The sequence below is a fragment of the Hyperoodon ampullatus genome (genome assembly GCF_949752795.1).
Source record: "Hyperoodon ampullatus genome assembly, chromosome: 10".
Taxonomy (NCBI): domain Eukaryota; kingdom Metazoa; phylum Chordata; class Mammalia; order Artiodactyla; family Ziphiidae; genus Hyperoodon; species Hyperoodon ampullatus.
This window is the reverse complement of record NC_136923.1, coordinates 91,931,958-91,951,664: the sequence shown is the minus strand read 5'-3', so window position 1 is coordinate 91,951,664 and position 19,707 is coordinate 91,931,958. Positions and strand designations below refer to the sequence as shown.

The 19,707-nt window shown below is 39.0% G+C and overlaps 1 protein-coding gene across 1 annotated transcript in view; it reads right to left on the bottom strand.

Annotated features, from left to right (window-relative positions):
• Positions 1-19,707, bottom strand: part of KIF13A (kinesin family member 13A) — a 217,177-nt gene that overhangs the window by 67,411 nt on the left and 130,059 nt on the right. The window contains 5 exon segments of the mRNA XM_079712079.1: positions 793-905; positions 1,586-1,720; positions 9,903-9,990; positions 12,896-13,076; positions 13,929-14,021. Of these exon segments, the coding sequence (XP_079568205.1) occupies positions 793-905; positions 1,586-1,720; positions 9,903-9,990; positions 12,896-13,076; positions 13,929-14,021 (610 nt within the window).

Here is a 19,707-nt window from a genome sequence, read left to right as displayed (position 1 = left end):
TTTTGTAAAATTACAATGTGCCAGTACCATTTTGAAATGCAAGCTGCACAAACATGTTCCTGACTATATTCTCTTGTCACCTTCTGTGTCTCAACAGAAAAATTCAAGTACAAACAAAGCTACTTTCTACTCACGCTGTTTATACAGCTTATAAAAATAATAGCTACAACCATTAATATTTATTCAGCGTATACTACGTGCCAGGCTTTGTTCTAAGCACATTATGGGCATTTACTGTGCCTGTGCTGTACCCTCTGAGTGAAATGCCTTCATCTCCTTGTCCACCGGGCCAACTCCTACACACCCAGCACCTCGGCTCTCCTTCAGCCTTCACCACATCCCTGGGCATGCTGCAGGCACTCAAGGCAAAGAGTGAGATTTCAGGATGGCAGTTCGTCAATAAATGTTACTTTTCGGGGGCAGGTATTGATGTTTAAACAGTACTAGCCTTACAAAGGGATTCGAAGCAGATTTTCTTACAGAATAAGCTCCTCGAGTTAAATTTAAGATATGATTGGATTTACAAAATTGCAACTTGCGTTCACCTAAGACTATATTATACAGTGATACACTGGGTGTCTGTACAATGTTTGAGGCATTTTACTAAACCTCATGCATCTCAATAGAGGCAGGTGGATGTTTTTCTTCAACCCAGTTCACTAAAGCTACACAGACTCTGAATCATCTGTGATCAGAGCCATCTGACCCCTGATAATGTGACAAGTCCCCCAGGCACACAAGAAGCTGGGTGGGGCGTTCCAGTTCAACGCGGGAGTTGCACCAGCCTCTTACTTGTTAATGTTGCTGCCTTCTTTCAGTCGCTCTCCCGCAGCTCCCGTTTTAGACACTCTCTCGCTACCCGCCAGGTCCACCAAGCTGACCTTGCTCACTTTCTCTCCCGAATTCTAGTCGTGAGAAACGAGAGAAACGACACACGTGAGTGCAGAAACCACACAGACATCTACATATATCTCAGCACCACAACTAAAGCCATCCCGCTGCAACAAGGCATACTCCTCAAGAATATTTTAAATTGTAAGAAGAGTTCTTAGACTAGCAGTTTCATGGGCAAAATTTAGGTTGGCGTAGCACTGTGGCATTTTGTTTTGTAGTTGGGAAGCAAGTGCACTGGGCTTTCCAGAATACAGTCAGAAAGCTGGAGCTTTTAGGCACCTATGAGAACATACCAGGACATGAGGATTCCTCCGTATTCAGGTCAAATCCTTCTTTTTTTGAAAAAGCTTTCTTTAGGCTAAATGTTGCAGTTTCCTCTTTAATATCCCTTAGTGACTATGAAGTAAACCCAGTTGTTTTTAGGGGAATTTCAGTATGAAAGGATACATATTAAAAGCTGTATGGTGACATCATCACGTCCTTTAGGGAGTTTATACAAGGAATCCAATTTTTTTTAAATGTTATATATAAAGTAAGACCTAACAAATTAAATGATGTAAGCAAAGTAGCTCATCTAGTAAGTAGAAGAGCTGGCATACAGTTCTCAGGAACTGAATCCAGTCATGAAACAGTTCACTCATGCAGGGAGAGTTCTTTCACTGCCACCGAAGGTTCTACCCTGATCCCTCACCCCAGACTGTAGGTCATACAGCGTCTGTGTGATGATGATGTTGAACACAGCATGGGAGCGGCTACTTTCTTCATTCATGTTGGTCGCAGCTACCGTCCGAGACTTATTTCCCTCAGACATCAATGACTCGATATCCTAGAGAAAAAGCAGAAGGAAAATATTAGAAGCACAAAACCCAAGAACAGCATCCTGCCCATCAAGCGTATGTGTTAATTATGACGCATGTGTCACCACCCTTCCATATAAACCTGCTTCTCCTCCACAGAGCCTGTTTTGAGCTTCCACTCCCTCAGTGCTTTCTAGTGCATGAAATGTTTCCCCCATTCTTTTTGTTTATTTTTTTAAATTTCTATTGGAGTATAGTTGATTTACAATGTTGTGTTAGTTTTTGCTGTACAGAAAAGTGATTCGGTTATACATATACATACATCCGCTCATTTTTTAGATTCTTTCCCCAGAGAGGTCATTATAGAGTATTGAGTAGAGTTCCCTGTGCTCAGCAGAGGTTTTATTTTACTTTATTTTTTTAATAGATCTTTATTGGAGTATAATTGCTTCACAATACTGTGTTAGTTTCTGTTGCACAACAAAGCGAATCATCCATATGCATATACATATCCCCATATCCCCTCCCTCTTCAGCCTCCCTCCCATCCTCCCTATCCCACTGGCTAGGTCATCGCAGAGGACTGAGCAGATCTCCCTGTGCTATGCTGCTGCTTCCCACCAGCCAACTACTTTACATTCGGTAGTGTATATACATCGATGCTACTCTCACTTCACCCGAGCTTTGCCCTCCCACCCTATGTCCTCAAGTCCATTTTCTATGTCTACTTCTTTACTCCTGCCCTGCAACTAGGTTCATCACCACCAGTTTTTTTTTCTTTTTTTAATTCCATATATATGCATTAGCATACGGTATTTGTTTTTCTCTTTCTGACTTACTTCACTCTGTATGACAGACTCTAGGGCCATCCACCTCACTACAGATAACTACAGTTTTCGTTTCTTTTTATGGCTGAGTAATATTCCATTGTATATATGTGCCACATCTTCTTTATCCATTCATCTGTCGATGGACACTTAGGTTGCTTCCATGTCCTGGCTATTGTAAATAGTGCTGCAATGAACATTGTAGTACATGTCTCTTTCTGAATTGTGGTTTTCTCAGGGTATATGTCCAGTAGTGGGACAGCTGGGTCATATGGTAATTCTATTTTTAGTTTTTTAAGGAACCTCCATACCATTTTGATAGTGGTTGTATCAATTTACATTCCCACCAACAGTGCAGGAGGGTCCCTTTTCACCACACCCTTTCTAGCATTTATTGTTTCTAGACTTTTTGATAATGGCCATTCTGAGTGGCGTGAGGTGATACCTCATTGTAGTTTTGATTTGCATTTCTCTAGTAATTAGTGATGCTGAGCATCTTTTCATGTGCCTCTTGGCCATCTGTATGTCTTCCTTGGTGAAATGTCTATTTAGGTCTTCCACCCATTTTTTAACTGGATTGTTTGTTTTTCTGATATTGAGCTCCATGAGCTGTTTGTATATTTTGTAGACTGATCTGTTGTCTGTTGTTTCATTTGCAAATATATTCTCCCATTCTGAGGGTTGTCTTTTTGTCTTGTTTATGGTTTCCTTTGTTGTGCAAAAGCTTTTGAGTTTAATTAAGTCCCATTATTTGTTTATTTTATTTTTATTTCTTTTGCAGTACACGGGCCTCTCACTGTTGTGGCCTCTCCCGTTGCGGAGCACAGGCCCCGGACGCGCAGGCTCAGCGGCCATGGCTCACAGGCCTAGCCGCTCCACGGCATGTGGGATCTTCCCGGACCGGGGCACGAACCCGTGTCCCCTGCATCAGCAGGCGGACTCTCAACCACTGTGCCACCAGGGAAGCTCCCCATTTGTTTATTTTTGTTTTTATTTCCATTACTCTAGGAAGTGGGTCACAAAAGATCTTGCTGTGGTTTATGTCAAAGAGTGTTTTCCTACGTTTTCTTCTAAGAGTTTTATAGTGTCTGATCTTACATTTAAGTCTTTAATCCATTTGGAGTATATTTCTGTGTATGGTGTTAGGTAGTGTTCTAATTTCATGCTTTTACATGTAGCGGTAGTTTTCCCAGCACCACTTTTTTTTTTTTTTATTAGTTTCTGCTTTATAACAAAGTGAATCAGTCATACATATACATCTGTTCCCACATCCCTTCCCTCATGCATCTCCCTCCCTCCCACCCTCCCCATCCCACCCCTCCAGGCGGTCACAAAGCACCGAGCTGATCTCCCTGCCCAGCACCACTTATTGAAGAGGCTGACTTTTCTCCACTGTATGGTCTTGCCTCCTCTGTCATAAATTAAGTGCCCATATGTGCATGGGTTTATCTCTGGGCATTCTATCCTGCACCATTGATCTATATTTCTGTTTCTGTGCCAGTACCATACTGTCTTGATTACTGTAGCTTTGTGGTATAATTTGAAGTCAGGGAGCCTGATTCCTCCAACTCTGTTTTTCTTTCTCAAGATTGCTTTGGCTATTCGGGGTCTTTTGTGTTTCCATACGAATTGCAAAATTTTTTGTTCTAATTCTGTGAAGAATGCTATTGGTAGTTTGATAGGGATTACATTGAATCTGTAGATTGCTTTGCGCAGTACAGTCATTTCCACAATTATTGATTCTTCTAATACAAGAACATGGTATATTTCTCCATCTGTTTATGTCATCTTTGATTTCTTTCATCAGTGTTTTATAGTTTTCTGAGTACAAGCCTTTCACCTCCTTAGGCAGGTTTATTCCTAGGTATTTTATTCTTTTTGTTGCAATGGTAAATGAGAGTGTTTCCTTAATTTTTCTTTCTTATTTTTTGTTGTTGGTGTATAGGAATGCCAGAGATTTCTGTGCACTAATTTTGTATCCTGCAACCTTACCAAATTCATTGATTAGTTCTAGTTTTCTGGTGGCACCTTTAGGATTTTCTATGTATAGTATCATGTCATCGGCAAAGAATGACATTTTAATTCTTCTTTTCCAATTTGTATTCTTTTTATTTCTTTTTCTTCTCTGACTGCTGAGGCTAGGACTTCCAAACTATGTTGAATAAGAGTGGTGAGAGTGGACATCCTTGTCTTGTTCCTGATCTTAGTGGAAGTGCTTTCAGTTTTTCACCATTGAGTATGATGTTTGCTGTGGGTTTGTCATATATGGCCTTTACTATGTTGAGGAAGGTTCCTTCTATGCCCATTTTCTGGAGAGTTTTTTAATCATAAACGAGTGTTGAATTTTGTCAAAAGCTTTTTCTGCATCTATTGAGATGATCATATGGTTTTTATTCCTTAACTTGTTAATGTGTTGTATTGATTTGCATATACTGAACAATCCTTGAATTCCTGGGATAAATCCCAGTTGATCATGATTTATGATACTTTTAATGTGCTGTTGGATTCTGTTTGCTAGTATTTTGTTCAGGATTTTTGCATCTATGTTCATCAGTGATACTGGTCTATAATTTTCTTTTTTGGGGATATCTTTTTCTGGTTTTAGTATCGGGGTGATGGTGGCTTTGTAGAATGAATTTGGGAGTGTTTCTCCCTCTGCAATTTTTTGGAAGAGTTTGAGAAGGACTGGTGTTAGCTCTTCTCTAAATGTTTGACAGAATTTGCCTCTGAAGCCGTCTGGTCCTGGACTTTTGTTTGTTGGAAGATTTTTAATTACAGTTTCAATTTAATTACTTGTGATAGGTCTGTTTGTATTTTCTAATTCTTCGTTCAGTCTTGGAAAATTGTACCTTTCCAAGACTGTCCATTTCTTTGTGGTTGTCCATTTTATTGGCATATAGTTGTCTGTAGTAGTCTCTTATCATCCTTTGTATTTCTGCAGTGTCAGTTGTGATTTCTCACTTTTCATTTCTAATTCTATTGATTTGAGTCTTCTCCCTTTTTTCTTAATGAGTCTGGCTAAGGGTTTATCAATTTTATTTATCTTCTCAAAGAACCAGCTTTTAGTTTTATTGATCTTTGCTATTGTTTTCTTCGTTTCTATTTCATTTAATTCTGCTCTGATCTTCATGATTTCTTTCCTTCTACTGACTTTGGGTTTCTTTGTTCTTCTTTCTCTAGTTGTTTTAAGTGTAGGGTTAGATTGTTTATTTGAGATATTTCTTGTTCCTTGAGGTGAAACTGTATTGCTATAAGCTTCCTTCTTAGAACTGCTTTTGCTGTGTCCCATAGGTTTTGGGTTGGCATGTTTTCATTGTCGTTTGTTTCTATGAATTTTTTAATTTCTTCTTTGATTTCTTCAGTAATCTCTTGGTTATTTAGTAGTGCACTGTTTAGCCTCCATGTATTTGTGTTTCTTACAGTTTTTTTCCTTTAATCGATTTCCAATCTCATAGCATTGTGGTCGGAAAAGATGCTTGATACGACTTCAATTTTCTTAAATTTTCCGAGGCTTGATTTGTGACCCAAGATGTGATCTATCCTGGAGAATGTTTCATGTGCACTTTAGAAGAAAGTGTATTGTACCACTTTTGGGTGGAATGTTCTGTAGACATCAATTAGATCTATCTGGTCTATTGTGTCATTTAAAGCTTGTGTTTCTTTATGTTCTGTTTGGATGATCTGTCCATTGGTGTAAGTGGAGTGTTAACGTCCCCCTCTATTATTGTGTTACTGTCGATTTCTCCTTTCACGGTTGTTAGCATTTGCCTTATGTATTGAGGTGCTCCTATGTTGGGTGCATAAACATTTATAACTGTTATATCTTTTTCTTGGATTGATCCTTTGATTATTATGTAGTGTCCCTCCTTACCTCTTGTAACAGTCTTTATTTTAAAGTCTATTTTATCTGATACGAGTATTGCTACTCCAGCTTTCTTCTGATTTCCATTTGCATGGAATATCCTTTTCCATCCCTTCACTTTCGGTCTATATGTATCCCTAGGTCTGAAGTGGGTCTCTTGCAGACACTATATATATGGGTCTTATTTTTGTATCCATTCAGCCAGTCTGTGTCTTTTGGTTGGGGTATTTAATCCATTTACATTCAAGGTTATTATCAGTACCATGCTCCTATTACCACTTTCTTAATTGTTTTGGGTTTGTTTTTGTGGGTCTTTTTCTTCTCTTGTGTTTCCTGCTTAGAGAAGTTTCTTTAACATTTGTTGTAAAGCTGGTGTGGTGGTGTTGAATTCTCTTAGCTTTTGCTTGTCTGAAAAGCTTTTGATTTCTCCATCGAATTTGAATGAGATCCTTGCTGGGCAGAGTAATCTTGGTTGTAGGTTCTTCCCTTTCATCCCTCTAAGTATATCCTGCCACTCTCTTCTGGCCTGGAGAGTTTCTGCTGAAACATCAGCTGGAACCTATGGGGAGTCCTTTGTACGTTATTTTTTGTTTTTCCCTTGCTGCTTTTAATATTTTTTCTTTGAATTTAATTTTTGTTAGTTTGATTAATATGTGTCTTGGTGTTTTTCCTAGGGTTTATCCTGTATGGGACTCTCTGTGTTTCCTGGACTTGGGTGACTATTTCCTTTCCCATGTTAGGGAAGTTTTCAACTATAATCTCTTCAAATATTTTCTCAGTCCCTTTCTTTTTCTCTTCTTCTTCTGGGATCCCTATAATTCAAATGTTGCTGTGTCTAGTGTTGTCCCAGAGTTCTCTGAGAGCGTCTTCAATTCTTTTCATTCTTTTTTCTTTATTCTGCTCCTCGGCAGTTATTTCCATCATTTTGTCTTCCAGCTCACTTATTCGTTCTTCTACCTCAGTTATTCTGTTATTGATTCCTTCTAGTGTATTTTTCATTTCAGTTATTGTGTTGTTTATCTCTGTTTGTTTGTTCTTTAGTTCTTCTAGATCTTTGTTAAACATTTCTTGTGTTTTCTGAATCTGTGCCTCCATTTTATTTCCAAGATTCTGGATCATCTTTACTATCATTACTCTGAATTATTTTTCAGGTAGATTGCCTATATTCTCCTCATTTATTTGGTCTTGTAGGTTTTTACCTTGCTTCTTCATCTGTGACACATTTTTTTGCCATCTCATTTTGGTTTTGGTTTTGGTTTTTCTTTTTATGAGTGGGATTGTGTTCCTGTCTTACTGGTTGTTTGGCCTGAGGCTTTCAACACTGGCGTTTGTAGGCTGTTGGGTAGAGCTGGGTCTTGGTGCTGAGATGAGGAACTACATGAGACCTCACTCCAATGAATATTCCCTGGGGTCTGAGGTTCTCTGTTAGTCCAGTGGTTCAGATTTGGAGCTCCCACCGTAGGAGCTTTGGCCTGAACCCAGGCTCGTGAACCAAGATCCCGCAAGCCACCTAGGGTGGCAAAAAAAAAGGGGGTGGCAGGGGGGGCGGAAGGCCTTGGCTGTGGAAGGTGGGGCCTAAGGGCAGGTTTGGGTGGTGGGTGGGGCCAATGCTCAGGACCCACAGGGCTGGAAAAGGCCCTGGGAGCTGGCAGGGGTGGGGGTGGGGCTTAGGCTCAAGGAACAGAAGGGTCCCAGGCGTGCCCCCCACCGCTGGTCTCAGAGGGCAGGGGACCTCACCTGGGAGCCCAACAGGCTCCCTGTGCCCGAGTGGGCGGGGCAATCGCCCTCCACTCCTCTCCGATTCCTCCTAGATGGCTCCTCCCGCCTGTCTCTCCTGACCTCCTGGGCCTCCCTCCTTGCTCCCAGGACCCACGCGGCCCAGATAGGGCTTTGGGCCAGGGGGTATCAGCTTGGGAGCTCAGTAGGCTCCCCGGCCCAAGTGGGCCAGGTATTCGCCCTCTGCTCCTCTCCCGCTCTTCCCAGAGAGTCCCTCCTGCCTGCCTCTCCTGATCTCCCTGGCCTCAGGGGTGCCGATCCTGTCTGGCCTCCACTTCTCCTCCCCGCTCAGTCCCCCTACATCCTACTGGTTCACTTTGGGGTTCCTCCCATCTCCTTGTGCGTCAGAGTCCCCCACCAGTGGCACACAGGCACCCAAGTTGTGGGGAGATGCTAACTCCGCGTCTTCCCACACCACCATCTTGACTCTGCCGCTCCCCCATTCTTCCCATCCTGCAATTGTCTTCTTTCTCTGTTAAGTACCTATTTTTCCCTTTGCAAGTTACTAAGGAGAAAAGAGCTAATATTTATTGAGCATTCCAGATACTCAATAACGGTAGTTACCTTGTTTTATCCTAACTCTCCTGCACAGCTCTCTACTGCTTGATTATTTGCCTCCCTCCTCCAACACCGTGGCTCTCCCAGGACAGGAAAGTTTCTTTCTTCGACTCTGTACACCTGCTTTAGGACACCCAGAACCTATGGCTCTTAAACAACTTTTGATGAATGAACTTTATAAAAGAAGTATTTTCCTGATTTTACACACAAGGACACTGAAGTTCATGGAGGTCAAATAACTCTTCCCACACCTAATAAGAGGCAGAGCTGAATGCAAATCACAAATTCCCCAGCTCTTACTAATGAGTAACAGGAGGAGATGGACACTGATCCTTTTAACACTGAGCTACAAGGCAGGCACCTTAGCAAAAGTGCTGACTTAGCACCTTCATGCCAGGGGGGTCTTCATTCATTTCAGGATCTCAGTGTTTTCAAAGTAATGACTGCACTTTATTTCTGATCTAAGCAATGATAGAACTGTCTATGTTTAAATGGCTGGAGAGAGTTATCTTGCATATTAATTTTAGTCCTACTGAGTCTAAAATGATGCAAAGACAAACACAGCACATAGATGGCACTTCTAAGTGGAAGGATATATTTGCTCATTCATTTATTTATCGGTATTCTTCAGCAATAGACAGCAGTTTCTTTTATGGGATTTCCAAAGTAATGACAATAAAAATAGGGACAAAACATAGAGCCAGGACATGAGAAGGCATAAAAGTCAAGGAGTAGGAAAAGGAAATGGGTCAATGGAAGAAGGATCGATTCAGAAAAACAGAAGAACCCAAAGAGTGAAAAGTAATGGAAACTAAGGCAGGAGACACTGTCAAAGAGAAAGGGTTGAAATAACTACCAAATACTGTTTACATTTGTCCAGATTTGTCCAGAAGGACATCACTGGAAACTTCAGGGAGAACTGTTTCAGCAGAGTGTTATTAGTGAAAATATTCAGCAATCTCAAAACACTGGGCCTCCCAACAATACTGCAAACCCCTCACAACCAAGCAGGCTGAAGAGTGTGATTAAAGCTCTTTCTTTCTGTTTGGGTGGTTAATACTGGGTTTCTGAGACCATGAACGGCATCAATATGCTATAAAGCATTCACATAAAAATATATTCAACATCACCTATATACTTCAATTTACTGTCAGTTTTTAAAAGACTTTTTTTTTTTAATGGCACTTACCTCAAAACTAGTGACAGCCAGTTGGGATAAACCATCTACATATGGTCCCAAAACTTTATGCTCTCGAACTTTAAGAGACTGTCTACTCCTTCGAGAGAAAGGAAAAAGGAATGAATGAGTCAGACCCAACTTGAGCTTTTCTTTCTAAAAAGAAGTACTTTTAAAAGTACTCAGAAACTAAGATTGCAATTTCAAAGGAATTTTTTTTAACAATCAAAAAGTATTCTAAAAGCTATTTTATTTGGATTAAAAAAACAGCATTCCTTATGAGGAATGTCTTTTATACTCTGATTTCTATTTAAAGTAACGTACTATTTAAAAAATTCTCTCTCTACTCCCAAACTAAACAGCCAGTACACAGAATACTACGTTAGGCCAACTTGCTTTAGTAAATGAACTTCAATTTCATGTGGGAGGAGGGAAAAAAAGGAAATGAAGCAAAGAACAGGCCAGAATTGAATTTAACCTTCAGGCTATTCTATAAATAAGCATATTCTCAGTAAGTAATGTCTTAAAAGTTTTGAGCAAGTAGTGAACAATATTAAAGTGTTTTAATTTACCTTTTCAGATCAGCAGCATTGATTTACGCTGCTTCTGTGCTGACCATTTTATACAGAAAGTAATGTTATAGTATAGTAGTTGTTTGTAGTTACTGATATTTATCCTATATTTAGAATTGGCTCTGCTGGTGAAGATTTTAGGGCTCTTTTGAATTTTTAAATGGCAATCCTGGTTTGGGACCCATTTGAAGAGCTTATCAATAGATAATTGAGATGAAAAGCAGAGCTATAATATATATTATAGCCATGTTGTATATGACACCTTTTTCATCAGATACTAATCACTTTTCAAATCAAGAGTCAATGCTTGGCATCACTCAAGTGTGGAAAAAAGAAACTAAGAATGAGCACTTCCTGAAGTCTCGACCTTGTTCCCTAAGAACCTCTCAGTTATCTCACTTAATCTTAATCTCACAGTTCCACAAAGTGGGTTTTACTAACTTTATTTTAAGGATGAAGAATGCAATGTGACAACAAGCAATTCTGCTGTACTCTAAACAAGGGCAGACCAAGTGCACAGTTTCAAGAGAGCTGCTTTGAATGCCCATGGATTCAGAACTCGGCTCAGTCTGTTTGCACAACCAGAGGTGCTTTAATGCTATTCATGAGCAAGAAAAAATAAATCTAGCACAATATCAAGTGCTTCTGATGGTGTCTAACATCTGGGATTCTTGTACACTGCTGGTGGGAGTGTAAACTGGTACAACCATTTCGGAAAACAGGTTTGCAGTACCAAAGTTGAAGATTCTGTAGCTTCTGACCCACAATTCCACTTCTAGATGTATTCCCTAGAAACTCCTGCATTTGTACACCAGGAGGAATGTACAAGAATGCTCAGAGCAGCACAGTAGTGGTAAAAAGTGGAAACCACACAAATGACAGGAGATAGAATAAATAAATTATGGTATAATTATACAATGGAATACTAAAGAGCAGTAAAAATTAATAAGTTATTACTTCATCTATCAGAACGAATGAATCATTGAGGGGAAAAGTAGCAAGTCGCCGAAGGACGCATGTATTACGACGCCACTTACACACAGTTAAAAATTGTGCAAAATTATGTGTAAACTCTTAAAGAGGAGGAAGATAATGAGAAACATAAAATTCGTAATAGTAGGAATGGTAGGAATTGAAATAGTATCAAAGAGGAGCATACAGGTGGCTTCAAAAATATCGGTCATGTTCCATTTATTAAGCCAAACGGTGAGTAGGACAGTCATTGATTTTATTATTCTTTAAACCTTACATATATTGTAAATGTTCTTTCATATGCATTAAACAGTTAATAACTAAAACTATTTCTGATGATTGGGTCACTTCCTTTCCATCCATAATTTTTATCTTATGCCTCTAATTATACCCTTGATTATACAGCTGCTAAAAACATTTAAAAATATTTCCATCATGTTATATAAAAAATTCAAGATATTGAATTGTATTTAGAGAATAACCTAAACACGCATACCACACATCCACCCCATAGATTTGAAACACAGGATCAAAATGCACCAAAGTGTTAATAGCAGTTTTTTTTTTTTTTTTTTTTTGCGGTACGCGGGCCTCTCACTGTTGTGGCCTCTTCCATTGCGGAGCACAGGCTCCGGACACGCAGGCTCAGCGGCCATGGCTCACGGGCCCAGCTGCTCCGTGGCATGTGGGATCTTCCCGGACCGGGGCACGAACCCGTGTCGCCTGCATCGGCAGGCGGACTCTCAACCACTGCGCCACCAGGGAAGCCCAATAGCAGTTATTTTTGAGTGATGGAATTATATAGGTCATTTTAATTTCTTCTTACATTTACCTACTTTCTAAATTTTTATATATATTATTTTTAAATCAATAAAAATTTTAATTAACAAAAAGGTAAATGGCCCTCTCCTTCCTCTATGAAACAAACTCATCTGGTTTTTATCACCTAGTTTTTAAAAAATAAAGATGCCTGGGTTTCTCCCTGGGTCTACTGAATCATAGGCTCTAGAGCAGGGGCTCAGGCCAGTGTATCCTTAAAAAGCCTCCCAAGTGATTCCAGTGTACATCCCCGGAAAAGAATGACTTGCTTAGGCTGGGTCATTTGAAACCTTCAACCACTTTGCCTCCAATTTAGAGGTGCTACTTTCCAACATAAATGGAAGGGCCAATGTGTCGTTTTTAACTCAATTTTTATGAATAAACCATAGTGGCAAAAATAACAAAATAGTAAAAACATCCTTTTAAATGGCATATGTAAGCAACTTTATACATGAATATAGGATAAACTATGAATACTAGATATACCAACAGGCTTTGAGAAGCTGATGATTTCTCAGTAAATGAACTGAAACTAGAGTACTGACCAAGGGCACAAATACATATACTCACCTGCAACTTTAACTTCAGGATCACTTAAAATTATTACCCCTACTACAAGGTTAATTTCAACCATTAACTTACCCTTTGGGGTCTAAAAGATCCCGAACTTTCTCATTATAAATTTCCATATAGGATACTTCGACTTTAAAGGTCTGTGACTCATTTTGCTCCAGAGAGATCCTTTGAAATAAAGCACAGCAGAGCCTTGGAATGAGGCCCCGCTGCTCAGCATTGCCCATCATGGAGAAGGATTTTCCTGAGCCTGGAGAAGGGCAAGCAGAAAGAAAGGAGGATGGAAGAGGAAGCAAATTGTAACGCTTCAACTACACAAGTGTTTCATACACAGCAGCCAAGGCCACACAGCAGAAGTAGACAATTTGGCCCCCAAAGGCCAGTCCCTTGGACACCAAGGCTACTATTCTTTCTATTATACTCACGGCCTCCAGTTTGACTTTCACTGTGAGACCCAGAGGGCACCTCTCTTACAGATGGATACGTACAAATGTAAGCACTACAAATATGTAATCCTTAAAAGTACACATGGTAAATATCAACATCAAGTAACATTAACAGTATTTTACCCACAAAATATCAATATTTCACATTTGTGAAAGTGCTTTGATATATATTCCCCTAATTGTCCTGTGATGTGACAATAGGCAGTATTGTTATGATTTATTGATTTATTCCGACTTTATAATTGGAATGATGGTGGCTCAGAGTGCTAATGGCTGAGCCACTAGCCTGTTTTTGTTTAATATCCTGGTGAAGCCCTCTAGATGATACTAAGAGGACGATACTAAGAGTTTTTCTAGTTTTTCACTATAACATTTATACCGAGAAACTGGTAATTATTTTCCTAGTTCAAATACAGGTTAAAACTATAATTTAGGAAAATGACACTTAATAGTTTAAAACTAGCTTTGCTCATTAACACTAAAATTACTGAGTTACCACAACTGTCAAACCTTCAAAATGAGGATTACTTTTGATCATCTAATTCAGCCAAACCCGTGAAGTCAGAAGCATTTTTCTATGGTTTCCCAAAGTGTTTTCTATATCTATGTTTTAAGAAATGCACATTTAATATCACTGACTGTAAGTGGCTACTTACCTGTCTGTCCATATGCAAAAATGCAAGCATTATACCCCTGAAAGGCTTTCTCAAGAATTCCTTCCCCAAGGCACTTGAAAACCACTTCTTGACCTAAAAAACAAAACAAAAAAACTAAAAAGACTGATTTTTCTTGACATATTTGTAGTAATAACCGAGCCCCAGTCATTAACACATTCTCTCAATCCAAAAAGATGTTAAATGTATTGCATATCTACTATGTGTAGGGCTGTGGATTAAAGAACTTATTGTATAACAATTTTACTTATCTACTCTTCTACACTATAGCTCAGTACCTGGATCAGTTTATGATTCTACTCACTGTTTCCCTCTAAGACATTTCTCTAGGCATTCAAGTTTCCGGTCCATTGTCTGTGGGCCATATGGAAGCATCATTTGAATTTGATTTAGTTTCTTTTCCTGAGTTAGTATGAAAGTGTCATCAACACAAATTGTCTTATATCCTCATCTGGATTCTGAGCTTCTGATGAGCAGGAACCTCATCATCCACATCTTGGTATGTGTGTGCACCTCTGCCCCTAGCACGGTGCTAAGTACGTGCCAGATGCTGAGCAACTGTTCACTGCTGGTGGAGGGGGTGTGCTGAGCACAGGCACCTCTAACCTGTGTTCCCAGCGGGGATTTGGGGACAGGTTCCCGTCTGTGAGCCTGTCTACAGCTCACTGTGGCTCTTGAGGGAGTTCTGTCATGTACCATCTATACTACGGTAGTGCCCAGCTAAAAATTAAGGTGTGAAAATCTTTTAAAATACTTAACAAGGCATTTACTACTCTTTGAAATTGGTGCCTTTCTAACATTCAGTCCCCACCATTAAGACAATTAAAGTGATTTTCTCCTTCCTCTGTGCAGAAACTACTGGTTTAAGTACCTCTTTCCTCTACTGGAATGAGAAGCCCCTGATTGATGTCAGACTATAATCTGTTTATCTTTGTAATCCTAGTGCCTAGTACAAAATGCTTAATAAATGTTTGTCCAAGAATGAATCAGTTTAATCTTTTTATCCAAATGACAATTCCTTTTACGTTTGGAAATAAAGCAATAGAACATAAGCTTTTGGGTATATGTTTTTCTTTGATGCATCTGATTTTAGCAGTCTCTTGTTATATTATGACATATCATGGTTGCAGAATGGGACTCTTAAAAGTGTAAACATGAAACAAGTAATAATATTTCTGGGCTTCCCTGGTGGCGCAGTGGTTGAGAGTCCGCCTGCCGATGCAGGGGACACGGGTTTGTGCCCAGGTCCGGGAGGATCCCACATGCTGTGGAGCGGCTAGGCCCGTGAGCCATGGCCGCTGAGCCTGTGCGTCTGGAGCCTGTGCTCCGCAACGGGAGAGGCCACAACAGTGAGAGGCCCACGTACTGCAAAAAAAAAGAAAAGAAAAGAAAAGAAAAGAAAGCCCAGGCTCAGCAACAAAGACCCAACACAGCCAAAAATAAATTAATTAATCAATTAATTTAAAAGAAAAAGAAATAATATTTCCAATCATTAGGTTGGCAAAAAAAAAAAAACCTTGACAGTATCAAATATAGCTGGATTAAAGAAATAGGTATTTTCATAAGCTGCTGGTGGGAGAATAAACAAATGCAGCCGTTCCAAGGAAAACCTCACAGCACCAAGAAAAAGGAATATGCCCAGGCTCTCTGATCCACTGTGAGGCATCTGCCCTAGAGACCCACTCCCACAAGAGACCCCTGTAAAAAGATGTTCATGGCAGCATTATTTATAATACTGAAAGCTGGAATCAAGTTAAATGCCCATTAGTAAGGGAGTAGATAAGTAAAATGTATTTTATATGATGGAATATTACACACCATGTTTAAAAAAACAAGCAAAACAAATCTATGTGTGTAAACAATGTTAGAATTCAGAAACATTGTTGAGTTTAAAAAAAAAGTCATGTTCAGACTGTACATATAATGTAAAAATTTATGTCAAATAGTATGTGTAATATCTATGTGTGCTAAAGTAAAAAAAAAGAAAAAACTGGATCAGAAGAAAATATACCAAATTTATATAACCTTATTTCTCAACTATGGACTTCTACCAAAGAGGCATTTAAAACATGTTAGTGGAATATGTGGATTTTTTTAAAAGGGTATAACTGTAAGAGGCTTCCTAAAAATACAGTTTGTTGTGAAGACTACCTAAAGATGTGTGTGTATGTGCACACACACATAAACTCGAAGGATAATAAAGTATTGTCAAAATTCTTATCCACTGAAGACACACTTTCAAAAATGCTTTTATGTGGTGGGAATGTAAATTGGTACAGCCACTACGGAGAACGGTATGGGGGTTCCTTAAAAAAACTAAAAACAGAACTACCATATGACCCAGCAATCCCTGTCCTGGGCATATACCCAGAGAAACCATAATTCGAAAAGATGCATCACAATGTTCACTGCAGCACTATTTACAATAGCCAGGACATGGAAGCAGCCTCAATGTCTATCAACAGAAGAATGGATAAAGAAGATGTGGTACATATATACAATGGAATATTATTCAGCCATAAAAAAGAACAAAATAATGCCATTTGCAGCAACATGGATGGACCTAGAGATTGTCATACTGAGTGAAGTAAGTCAGACGCAGAAAGACAAATATCATATGATTATCACTTATATGTGGAATCTAAAAAAGGGGGTATAAATGAACTTATTTACAAAATAGAAGTAGAGTCACAGATGTAGAAAACAAACCTATGGTTACCAGGGGATAAAGGGGGGTGAGGGATAAATAGGGAGATTGGAAATGACATGTACACACTACAATATATGAAATAGATAACTAATAAGAACCTGTTGTATAGCACAGGGAACTCTACTCAATACTCTGTAGTAACCTATATGGGAAAGGAATCTGAAAAAGAATAGATATATGTATATGTATAACTGAATCACTTTGCTGTACACCTGAAATGAATACAACATTGAAAATCAACTATAGTCCAATAAAAAGATGTTTTTATGCTATAGTTAAGTATGACAGAGTCTTGTGCTAAGAAAATATCTGACCCATCCTGTTGCTGATCTTTCATACACATCAATATTCTTTTCTCACGTGTTTTCTCAAAGGACCTTCCTTATTCCACGTGTATTCCCAAGGCTTATGCCAAAACACAGGCTTAAATCTGGACCTAAGCCCTGTAGTGCAGAAGATGGGGAATTAAACACAGCCTGTGCTCAGGCTTGTGAGAATTGATGGTGGTCCTCAGCCAGGACCCAAGTGCCATCAAAGGCATTGAAAAAGCACTGCTTTCTTGGCACAAACAGATGAATGGAGCAATCTCGTTTGATCTTCCACACTGGTTAACCAGCCCCCATAAAGGGAGTAGGGTGAGGATGGGGACAAGATGCTTTAAGACTTGGCTAGGTCAAACATCCTGACTGTAATTCATGATTTTGATTCATATTTAGTAACGTGGAAAAAAGCGAGAGCTTGAGTTGATGAAAGGACTCAACTGCAGAGAAGCACTGTGGTCAAAGAGCTTTTCACCCTGGCTTCACAGAGCCTGAAGTCATTAACCAATCAAGGATTTATATCTGTTCTTTTATCAGGTAGTGAAATGGATTACTTTCTGGTTTCTGCTTCTGATGCTGAGTAGGCTGGAATTATGAGGAATTATTTTCTCAATGTTTTTGCAAGGGCAAATCACAAGTCTTTTTCCTTGGTGGGAATCATCTTTTAAAACCAAAGATCAGGGCCTCCCTGGTGGCGCAGTGGTTGAGAGTCCGCCTGCCGATGCAGGGGATACGGGTTCGTGCCCCGGTCTGGGAGGATCCCATATGCCGCGGAGCGGCTGGGCCCGTGAGCCATGGCTGCTGAGCCTGCGCATCCGGAGCCTGTGCTCCGCAACGGGAGAGGCCACAACAGTGAGAGGCCCGCGTACCACAAAAAAAAAAAAAAAAAAAAAAAAAAAAAAAAAAAAAAAAAACCAAAGATCATTAACTGAAAAAAACCAAGAATGAATGTTATAGAGCTATGTGAAATAGGTTTATGATGTGTCAGGTGAAAAAACCAACACCACCACCAGCCAGAGTGTGTATACTAAAATTGCACTAAAAACAAAAAATGATCAAAGAATCCTCCAGGATATAAAAAATACAAGAATGAATTTCAGCTTGGCCTATTTCCAAATTATTGCAGATACTAAATAGGATACGAATTAACCTATTTAACCTGTATACTTCTATTATTTATGCTGCTAAGAAGAAAAATAGTATTTTTTTGTCAACTGCTCTGTTTGCAGTGCACTTTCCATATTCTATACTGCTGAATCCTTGCAATACCTTGATATGGATTGTGATCAATAAGGAGATGGGGAGGTGGTGAGGGCAGCACTCTGAAAGAGTAAGTCATTTGCCCAAATGGGGCCACCAGCGAGTGGCAGGGCCTGTGGGTGTTGACTCCCAGATGGACTGAGGCCCATCCATAATCAGTGACTCAGGCTTCATGACACTGGGAATCAGTTATTCCCACCTCAGGTCTCCATGGTATGTTTTTTTTTAAAAACAAACTCCCAGTACTCAACACACTGCAGTATTTTTTTCCCCCATGTCTGTCTCTACCACTGAATTGTGAACTCCTTTGAAAACAGGAGCTGTTGCATCTTAGCAGAGTACCTGGCACACAGTACACACTCTTATTTACTGAGTTGTTCTGGTGACACTACTGTTCTTAGAATCTTACAGTGTATTTAATTGGGCGTCCCTTTCCTCATTAGGGATGACGGAGGCATCAAAATATTGTTGGTTGAACTTAAAAAGTTAATTGTAGGGTTTACACTTTCATTAAAGTATGGCTGTTTTTGAAATTCTAATGAGCCCCTCAAGATTACAACAGTCTTTGTTAAATAAGGCCCTGGGGTGTGAACAGACGTGTCAACATAATATGTAACAACTAATCGAATAATTTTGATAAAAATTACAGATTACACTTTTACTGACACCCATAGTTACCTCCTAGACATTGAAACAAAATATATATGACTGAAAAAAATAAACCAGTCTCTTTGATTTCCGCTAAATGTACAAATATGCTTTCCAAAAAGTCAAGTTCTTTTAGTTAGATATTTACGGTTACATTTGACAGACAGAATATAATTGAGATTTACTGTATTTAATAAAGTTTTAGTTATAACTAGGAAAGGAAAACATTCTGGGAAACACAAAATGGAATATGAAAAAGTAGAAAATAATTATACTGTGTTTCTGGAAAGAATTTTTCTCCTTTCCATCCTTAAATAGCTATCCCAAAACACGATTTATAAAAGGGAAAATACAAAGAATTATATTGTAAAGTTCATGTATTTTTACAAGTCTAAGCAAGACTGGATTCTAGAGAGAATGGAATCCATTTTGTCACTATGACTTCATGTCTCAAGGGAAATTTATTATCTTTTAAGAAATAATGAATACTTTCCCACCTCTACAAAGATTCATCAACATTAACATTTTTTAATAGCTCTGCTTAATTTCCACTGTATATTTAACATGCAATCTATTAACTGATACAACCTATTATAGATACTTAGATTATTTCCTTTTTCTTTTTTTCTGCAATATTTATCCTTACATATTTATCTTTGTACACTTTTCTATTGACTTTACTAGGCAAAACTCCAAAAAAAAAAATCAAATTACTAACTCTCCTAGCAATGCATGAATCTTTTTTCTACACCTTCAACAACACTGGCTATTATCATTCTTCCTGGCTTTGACTAATAGAAAAAAAAAAAAAAAAGCCTTTTGT